Here is a 9,686-nt window from a genome sequence, read left to right as displayed (position 1 = left end):
GCCTCCAGCCAGTGCCGTACAGTGTTTAGTCTAGCATGAGACAGTCAAGGGTGAGCACCCAAGTTTTCACACAATAAAGGTGCTGAAGGGGACGGAGCACTCCAGGGATACCACCTACCCAGAGGAGAGAAGCTTGCCACCATGTTCAAGACCAGCTACACGCGCGAGGTGCGCAAGGAAAAGTACGAGCGCTCAGACGTCTTCGACGAAGATGCCGAGGACTCTGAAAGCTCTGCAGGCATCTCAGCCATCCAGGGCTGGGAAAGCCTTCAGGAGCTCAACAGCCGCTTTGCCCGGTACATCAACAGGGCACGTGTTCTGGAGCAGCGCAACGCCGTGTTCCGCAAGCAGCTGGAGACACTGCAGCGGATGGAGGAGGCCACTGGCCTGGAGGAGGCCTTCACAGAGCAGATTGGTGTCAACAGGCAACGCATTCGGGAGCTATTTTTAGACCGATCCAAGCTGGAGCGAGAGCTGAAGGAGGCATGTCGAATGCTGGACGAATTTACCAGCAAGTAAGGGAGTGGAAAGTAATGGTTGAACCTGTGTGTCAAATGTCTTCCTTTGAGATTGAGTGAGAATCACAGAGATGCCATCAGAATTAAGAGAATCGTTAATCATTTAAGTCTGTCTAAGTTTGCTTTCACGCTGGAGCTGTTTGGTTCGCTCTAGTCTTGCAATTTTAAATGCCATTATGTTGCCTTGTATAGAGTGAGATGTTAGTCTGTCTGGAATTGTGTGAAAAGTGAATGAAGGAAAATGCAAGAAACACTCAAACTGCAGAAAGAAGTGCTCACTTACTGACTAATGTTGCTCACGTACCCACTGTAGATGTCAATGAGGAACTCAAGGCATGCAAAAATACTCATATGGCTGGTCTTTCCAGAAAGCATCTCCATGTTACTCTGCGTACTCTACAGAACGTGATGTGTTTTCACAGGGGCTGATTATTTGGAAGAAAATAGTTCCAGTTTAATCAAATCTTTAATAGCAGCTTTGTAGAAAGGTCATGGAATCAGCCAGAGCTACAGGCCGTCTCACGGCAGTATTGAGTAAACGGATAATATAGCACCAGCTAGTAGGTAGGGCTTCAAGACAGTGTTAATTTACAGTGTAAATTGTAGCCGACAATGCAAACACACAATTGTATATAGAAAACACGCAGAATATTCAGGGTATGCATTGTGGCGTAATACGCCATTGTTCTGCCTCTGCTTTTGTATTCATTCATAATCAGGATACTTTGTGTTCCAGATACAAAAATGAATGTGATTACCAAGAACAGCTACGAGGCACACTGGAACATCTAAACAAGGTACTGTATGAAAGAAAATACGATTTCAAACACACTACTACAAAGGGAAATATAGAGTGTCGTCTTGAAAATCATGCAACAAAATTATTTTCATTTATTCATAGAAAAATGTGTGCATTTAAAGTAAGCGTCGGCTTAAAAACAATTACAAATTTCAAAACATATTTTAGACATTGAATGAAGAACTGCAGTTTTGTCTGCACAGACAAAGCGTTGTGAATTAGAATTTGCCGTAGTGCCCTTAACTGCTGCAACAGTGAAGAGCTTTCTGCAATCATTGTCTGGATGGATTTTGTCCTCTTCTCTCCTCCTCTCCTCTCCTCTCCTCTCCTCTCCTCTCCTCTCCTCTCCTCTCACAGGAGGCTGACAGTGCCCTGCTGAAAAACCTGGAGTATCAGATCCAGTCTCAGTTCCTCCAGGACGACATTAATTCCACCAGAGACAGACACAAGAAGGTGAGAGGCAGTGAAGATATGAGCTAAACTAAAATGGAGGGTAACAAATTATTGTGCGGGATCCATAAACAGCTCCTGAATTAAGCCTCTTAGGATGACATACTGTGTAATCCTGCCATTCCCAACAGGACAAGCACCTCGATATCATTTATGGACACGTTTAATAAAATTGTTCCACTATCATATTAAAATTAAGTGGGCAAATATATTTTGATGGAACTTGGCGATTGCAATCTGGAAATTATACAGCGCACCAGAATGGGAGCCATGTGTGGTTGGGTTATTGGAATGTCATTAAATGCATCCTGTCTTAGACTGTCTTTGGGCTTCGACGATAAAGCTAAAATCTAGCTCTAAGACTCATATAACATCGTAAAGCAGTGCTACATGCAGATATTTTACAACAAATCAGATACAATTTACAAATCAAATTCAATGTTGTTCCTCCAAAAAAATATTTACATTTAAGTTATTCAATGAGTAATAGCAATTTCTAGGAAACTGGGCCAAATTAGTTGCAAATTAGTTGGTATTGTAGTATATTGTAGTATAGTCAGGATTTTCTTCATTAATTAAAAAAAAAAATCTGATTATATATAAAATATAAAAAATGAAATGTATAGAATAAGAATAAGTCAAATATTTTATTGTTTTTTAACCTGTGCCTGCCTCGAAAACACAAATCTACAATTATTTATTTCTTTGTGTCTCTTTTTCTTAGAGCAGTACATTTGGTAAGGAATTATTGGCTAACTCTGAGTCACTGTGGAGACCTAATCCATATCAAAGAATATTAGATCAAAGACTTTTAGATAACCGTGTGCTTTTCTTCCTGTTGCTTTTTAACACTGTCGACTGTCAATCCACTACCCGGAGCTACGACGACAGTGTGAGTGAGGAAAGCACAGCAAAGAAAGTGCAACACCGCTCATCACAGGCATCTGAAATACGACCGGAGAGAACAAAGCGACAACAAAACCTGAAACGTTACCATGTGTGCAGTAGAAACGACTGGAAGGTCCAACACAATAGCTGCAACGCATGCAGAGGCAAAACAGGCCAGAATGTTACATAATGGGTCATGCACACTTCTCATTGAGCCGTTTCTCTCTTTTTTAGCTTCAGCCAGTGCTTCTTTTGAGGATGAATTAATACATGAGTCTGCTGAGTTGAGATGAGCCTTTCTAAGGGCACTGCTGTTACTCTATTGTGTGCAAAAAGAATAGAGAGTCCTCTCGTGTTAATATTAGGCTTCTGTTTCTGAACTCTGAAGGATGTAGTGAAAGAAAAATAATGGCTTCTCTTTATTAGAGTCTGAGATCATGCTACAAATGAATTTATGAGGTGGGGGGGTGGGGGCAAGTGGGAGTTTTGTTTGTCCAAGAAAATGTATGACTAATCGATATTTTCTTACAGTTTTATTCCACAAATTGCTTTGAGATGTTTTTCCCCGTGTTGAGTTGAATACTATACGTTATTCTTCTGTGTCGTCTTCCTCTTCGCAGGACCTTGCAGAGATCCAAACCTATGTAAACATTTTGCAGCAAATAAACCAGACACTTCCTCTTGCTCCCAATGTGTCATTTGGCATCTCCGAGGTGAGGTCACAAATGCTGTCATAATGTGTGTGCGTGTGTGTGCATCTGCGTGTGCTGCTCTCCCTGCGGGAGAAGATGGTGTTCGCATGTGTGTCAGCCCCGGCTAAGTGTAGGGAGGCTGATGAGGTTATGTCCATTTGGCCGCCTGTGCCGGCCATTGTGTATGTTTTTTGTGTATGTGCAAGAGTGGATGTTCAGAAAGCAGAGACACTGTCAAACAATCATCACCGAAAGGGCAGAGAGATCGGCAAAGCCTATAATGATGCAAATGCGGCGAAGAACGGCCATGCATTCTAATTTTTGACTAACTGTGCCACAGTGGCCAGCGTTTGTGCGCCATATTGGGGATTTATTTATATAAATGTTTCTCGCAGACAGAGCTGCTCCGAATGCAGAAACCGGTTAATTGGTTGAGTTAAATCTCGGTGGGTTGTGACAAAGTGCCACAGCTACCAGCTACAGTGCTGAGCTGAAATCGAGAGGCAATAAAAAAGACAAATTAAGCAAGAGGGAAACCTGTTAGACTCCAAGTTTCAGATGTGCACAAATACAGATGGGTGGCAAATTAAAAGAAAAACTTGAATAAATGAGTGTCAAAACAAATTAAATGCAGATGCCCCCATGAGGACTTGGATGATTGTTATGCTAAGGCTTTTGCAAACTATTACATCTGAACACTAACAATGCAATTTGATGCGTTAGACATCATTAAAATGCCAAATTAGTGTATTTTTGAAAAAATACTGTTCACAAAGTTTAAGAGACTTATTTAGGTACCAAAATCAGCTGCCAAGCTTCGAAGCTGATCCGACGGCTTGTACAACACTTTTTGAGTTGTTTTAGTCTTTGAATTCATAATGTAGCGATGTGTCTGTGAATCTTTGCAGATTTTGGTTATGAACATTTCTTTAGGATAGACAACTGCATGAAATCTTTGAGACACAGCAAAGTGCAAACCACAGCTTGAAAGAAACATGCATTTTATTCTTTTAAATCATAAAGCCTGCCGTAGACCCTAATTCAAGTATTTTCATCACTGAAGTTATGAAATCTGTAAAGCGGACTTCCATTATTCAGATAAATAGCTTTGTGAAGTACACATTATGGACACATTGCTAACGTGAAAAGAATATAAATGTAAATTCTAATTACATATGTGTTATGTAGTTTTCCCAGTTAGTGTAAGTATCATTATTGACTCACTAAGAACTCACTAAGATTGTTGCATGCTAATAGCTAGCTAGCTAGCTAGCCTTCACCCTGGTTTGCTATTGATTACAATTTAACAAACAAACAAAAACGTAATTTTATAGTTAATCAATGTAACAAACGTAACACTTAAAATACAAATTTAAGCTGATTTGTCTGAACCACCACCCAGTTTTATTTATGTAAGCCTCAACTTGCCAGATGCTTTTGTTACAACATACGAAACTTGGTCAGATTCAAGTTAAATCACTCACTTAAACAAAGCGTCATCCTAATTCACATCATTTCTCTTTAGGGAATCTTCGTTTCAGGAACAATGCCACAAGCATGGATTCAATTATAGTTATTTTGTTTAATATATCAGGTGGAATGAGTACAGCTCTAATGATATAACTAAACTCTAAGAAGACTGATCTAAAATATAATCACTACTGTTAGTTGTCTCAATCCCCTCCTGTTCAACAATCAGTCATTACATTTTTAAATCCACAGAGGGATACTCAGACAGCCGTAGTTGTCTGCATGTTGTCGTAATGATTTGGGCTTAATGTGTGCAGGAGCAGGAGAAGCTGCTGGCCCAGAGGAAAGTGCCAGGGCTGCAGAGTCAGCTGGAGGAATATAAGAGCGCCCTCTGTCAGCTGCAGGCCCAGAAACAACGCCTACAGAGTGAGGTGGGTCACCATGACAACAGGAGGTGTCACGTTAATTACATGCGGTTTTGTGTCCTTCTCTTTTGTCCAACCACTAAGTTGACAATTATGGCAAGACACGTAAAAAAAAAAAAAAGAACAAAAACAAATGCTGTTTTAACTACACTATTTTTTCTAAAATTAATGAATTAACTGATGAATTATTTGGTCTACAAAAGACTTTTCAAATGTAGCCAGTTTACTGTCATAGTAGCGATTTGAATAATAAATGAGTCTCAGTTTAGTTTTCATCTTCACTTTTCTTTTGTCATTTGATTTTGTTGGATGTTTCCATTCAAGAATGACAAACATAACAAGGCATTAAATGGAGACCGCAGGCCTTCACTCTGCAGTCTCCGTGATGTTGGTGTGCTAGATACAGATGCTGCAGATGTACCACTAGGTGTCAGCCATGATCATCTCATGACAATGTGGTTATGGATTTTGTGAGTGTGGACTGCTTTTGGTATAATTGAAGACAAATTACCAACCAGTCGCTGCATTGATTTCAAAAGTTTCTTCACTTGGCTGCATTGTTCCCATTGATGTTGACCTGCTTCTGCATTTGCACAAGCAATCATCTTCACTTTGCTTTTGTTAAGCACGATACATTTTTCTTTTTGGATGATGTTAATCATTTATTTTTGTCAGTTACGATGTTTTATTTGTCTTCAAACATTGATCCTTCCATCATTCACAACACATACTGTGTTATTGTTATATTACTATTATTATTGATGAAACTTTCTTTTCAACAACCTGATTGTTTTCACTTGATATCATTTCTTAAACCCTGTTTCCACTTCTTCTTTAAGACTGCAGTGTTGGAGCAATCGATCAAAAACACACAGGAAAGTTATGACGATGAGATCCACATGTACAACGAGAAAATCGAATCTCTGCGGAAGGAGATCGAGGAAGCAGAGAGGTCCCTGGAGAAGGTCACTAGTGAATGTCGTCACCTGGCCATGTACCAGATGTCTCTTGAGAACGAGCTGGAGAGATACAAGAGGATTATTGAGAACGAAGATACCAGGTAAAGTGCCTCAGCTTGGCTGAGACACTCCCACAGACATGCAAAGCCTCCCTGAAAAGGTTAATGGTTCACTTCAGGTTATTAAAAATTGACACAGAGGAACAGAGCTCAACCATTGGCTGACATAAAATGTCAAATTTAATGGTTTGTATTCTCATAAAATCCCACAAGAGGCATGGCTAAAGCCAGAAATGATGTGGTCCTTACAGAGTCAAGTTTCAGTTCCTATTTACACATTAGTTCATATTTACATTTTAGTTACTCAAATTATTAAGTAATATTATGATTAACACTGAAGAAGATACTGATGTCAGGATCAGACAAATAACACGTTTCCTCAGACTACTTTATTAACACTAATGTTTCTCTGAGGGAGACCAACCATGCATGAAGACCAACCCACATTCGTGCTCTGATAATCAATGCTCCTTCATTTGCTTGCAGTCTCTCTGTTCTTGTGTCCAGAATACGTTTTGCTGGTTCCATGAGTACTGCTGTTGTTGTTCGACCCATACTCAAAGCTATGAGTCCTTTACTGTCTGAAAACTTGGGACAATGAATACCAAAACTCTATGCCACAGATTTAAAAGACAAGACTAAATGTCATCTCATTATGTGACCTCCAAGAACTTCTTGCAATGCCTCTTGACCAAAATAAATAAATAAATAAAATAATTCTTAAAAAAATAGCAACATTTAACATTATTTACACTGAAGAATACTGAAAGCATTAGCATTAAAAAAAAAACATTGCATAAATATTGTGAGTGCAACCGTAGAAATGCAGACTACTTTACAGCTGTAGAGGTTGAGATCTTTTTAATGTAGAAAGAGGAACCAGCCAGCAGATGGCCCCGTATGATTACAAATGCTTTTCTCTAGTTCACTTTTAATGTAAGATTATTCATATTTGTGTAATTTAAAGCTACCTATTGTTTACTGATTTTACAAATGTGAATGACTCACTTCCTTACCAGATTTCCATGCATAATGAACCCCAGTGTATTGGTTTTCATGGGTGACATTTTCTGCTCTCTTTCCTGCAGGTTGAATTCAGCAATAATTGGCTCTCCTATTACCCTGTTTACAACTAATTACCGCTACACTCACACACCTTCTGCATCAAGCAGGGGGAGAGGTAAGGACACATCGCAGCTGGTTTACATTGACAATGACTGCTGAGTGCACAATCAGTTGCCATTGTAGTTGAGACAATTATATCTTCTCTTAGGAATCTCCTGATCATTTAACGTAATATCTTGTAATATCTGGTTATGGATATTACATGTACTCTGTGTATGTGTTTTGGCATTTTTTTTAGTCCATCACTTTCAGCTACTTGACTTATGCTTCATTTGTGTTCAGATATCACCCAGGCCATCCAGGATATCACCAGTATCAAACCCCGGCAGAAGATACTGGCCAAGAAGGTCCTGAAAAAGAAGGACCTGACCCCAAAAGATGTGATGGACAGCAGACAAGAGGAGAGAAATGATGGAGCTAGTGGAGAAGCTCCAGATGAGAAAACAAAGATGTTCCCATCTGAGCAAGTGCTGGAAGAGAACGTGGAGAAAAAAGAGCAGAGTCCTAATTTCACTCGAGTGTCTCCACAGGATGTACCAGATGGAGCTCAGATTAGCAAAGCCTTTGACACTCTTTGTAACATTGTCAGAGACAGAATGAGGAAGTACAAGAGGCCTGAACCAATCGCTGATTTCTACACCAAGGGCCGTTATGTCCTTGTCACTGGTGACGGCAGCTACCTGGATCCCTGCTTCTACACCTCCACACCATCTGCTGGCCACATCTACGTCACTATCAGAGATGGGATGATGTCTCCTTATGAGCCTTTTGGACGTAGCACACCCTCTCCTCCACCTCCTCAGCCCATGCCAGACCCTAGGCCCCTCGGCCCCACCCCGCCCTCTACTGGGGGAGGAGGAAAGGAGGATAATAAGGGTGGAAGAGCTAAGGATAATGGAGGTAAAGGAAAACAAAATAATGGAGAGCCTCAGCCTCATGCTAAGGACCCAAGCCCAGTCCCTCCACCCTTTGGTCCAAACTCTGGCCACAAAGATCCCAACCCAGCTGGCAATCACTCCAAGAAAACCAGGGGTGACAACGGCCCAAGTGGGCCCATCCCAAAACCTGCTACTCGTGGTGACAGCACCAGCTCTAGTTCCAGCACTAGCACTGGCACCAGCACCAGCACTAGTTCAAGCAGCTACACACCAGACACCATGAGCTATGAGAAAGTGGAGGTGATGGAGTCTGTGGAGAAGTTCTCCAATGACCGCAAAGTTAAAGGTTATGAGGAGACTTCCATGGTTGTAGAGACCATGATTGAGAAGTCCAGTAAGAAGAAACACTGAAACCACGCCGCCTGATTAAGACTTGACTCCACCAAGGTCCTACATGGTCCAGGTTCCCTACTGAGAAGAGGATACGAATGTCGGGATCAGACTACATAAGAAACTTCCTCAAACTACTTTATTAACACTAATATTTCCCTTAGGGAGACCAACCATGCATAAAGACCAATCACACATTCCTGCTCTGATAAACAATGCTCCTTCATTTGCTTGCAGTCTCTCTGGTCTTGTGTCCAGAATACGTTTTGCTGGTTCCATGAGTACTGCTGTTGTTGTTCGACTCGCACCCATACTCTGAGCTATGAGCTATGAGTCCTTTACTGTCTGAAAACTTGGGACAATGAATACCAAAACTCTATGCCACCAATAAAAAAAAAAGAAAAAAAGAAAGAAAAATCTGAGAAGTTGTGCCGCCCTTTTGAACTCTGACTTAGAACTCCAACTTTCCCCTTTGAACTCATTTGTTTAATTGGATGCCACCGCCTGCCCTCAGCACAATTTTGCTGTGTATTAATTTGCTTTGATATATTGAATAATAAAAAAGAGATACAAACATCAATTCACACCTTGTTTGGGTTATTTTAAGACCAACACTGTGCACCAAGCATCTCACATATTTATATGATTATCTGTATATTGGGTTTAAATTATATTTATTATTTTAAAATGCTTAACTGTTTGGAGATGAGTTGTATCCAGTGTCCTTCACACCTTAACTCTGGGTCTATTTAAATGCTGCAGCATCCACTGGAAGCTCATTCATTTTTTATGTGGCCTTGAGTAGTTTGCAGTGTCCTGTGCAGTCATTGTAGGTCAAGTCTGTCATTAGAATGATGATGAGAATAATAAGAGGAAAAAGAGAGGATGATAAAGTCAAAGACATAAAAGAGGTAGTGAGCAAAACTAATTAAGCTAGTCAGAACTGTACATCAAAAATTTAATATATAATTTTTTACATTGATTGAGTTGGACTAATGTTGGTTAAATGAATTAGTGCCCGAGTTCATTATTA

General features: G+C 40.3%; 1 protein-coding gene across 1 annotated transcript; it reads left to right on the top strand.

The window, feature by feature from the left end:
- LOC125018823 (filensin) lies at positions 1 to 9,233 on the top strand. The gene is made up of 8 exons (XM_047603204.1): positions 1 to 515; positions 1,255 to 1,315; positions 1,675 to 1,770; positions 3,276 to 3,368; positions 5,135 to 5,248; positions 6,082 to 6,302; positions 7,349 to 7,440; positions 7,668 to 9,233. Exons 1-8 carry the CDS (start codon positions 142 to 144, stop codon positions 8,672 to 8,674), a joined length of 2,058 nt encoding a protein of 685 aa, XP_047459160.1. The 5' UTR covers positions 1 to 141; the 3' UTR covers positions 8,675 to 9,233.
- Positions 9,234 to 9,686: the final 453 nt, after the last annotated feature.

Source organism: Mugil cephalus, chromosome 13 (genome assembly GCF_022458985.1).
Source record: "Mugil cephalus isolate CIBA_MC_2020 chromosome 13, CIBA_Mcephalus_1.1, whole genome shotgun sequence".
Lineage (NCBI taxonomy): Eukaryota > Metazoa > Chordata > Actinopteri > Mugiliformes > Mugilidae > Mugil > Mugil cephalus.
The sequence above is the reverse complement of the archived record's forward strand: the minus strand, read 5'-3'. Positions and strand labels throughout refer to the sequence as shown.

Bases quoted from the DNA above. Each gene is read 5' to 3' on its own strand.
- LOC125018823 (XM_047603204.1), top strand. From the start codon at position 142: ATGTTCAAGACCAGCTACACGCGCGAGGTGCGCAAGGAAAAGTACGAG. The intron at 516-1,254 runs GTAAGGGAGTGG...TTTGTGTTCCAG, and splicing joins CTGGACGAATTTACCAGCAA to ATACAAAAATGAATGTGATT. The intron at 6,303-7,348 runs GTAAAGTGCCTC...TCTTTCCTGCAG, and splicing joins ATTGAGAACGAAGATACCAG to GTTGAATTCAGCAATAATTG.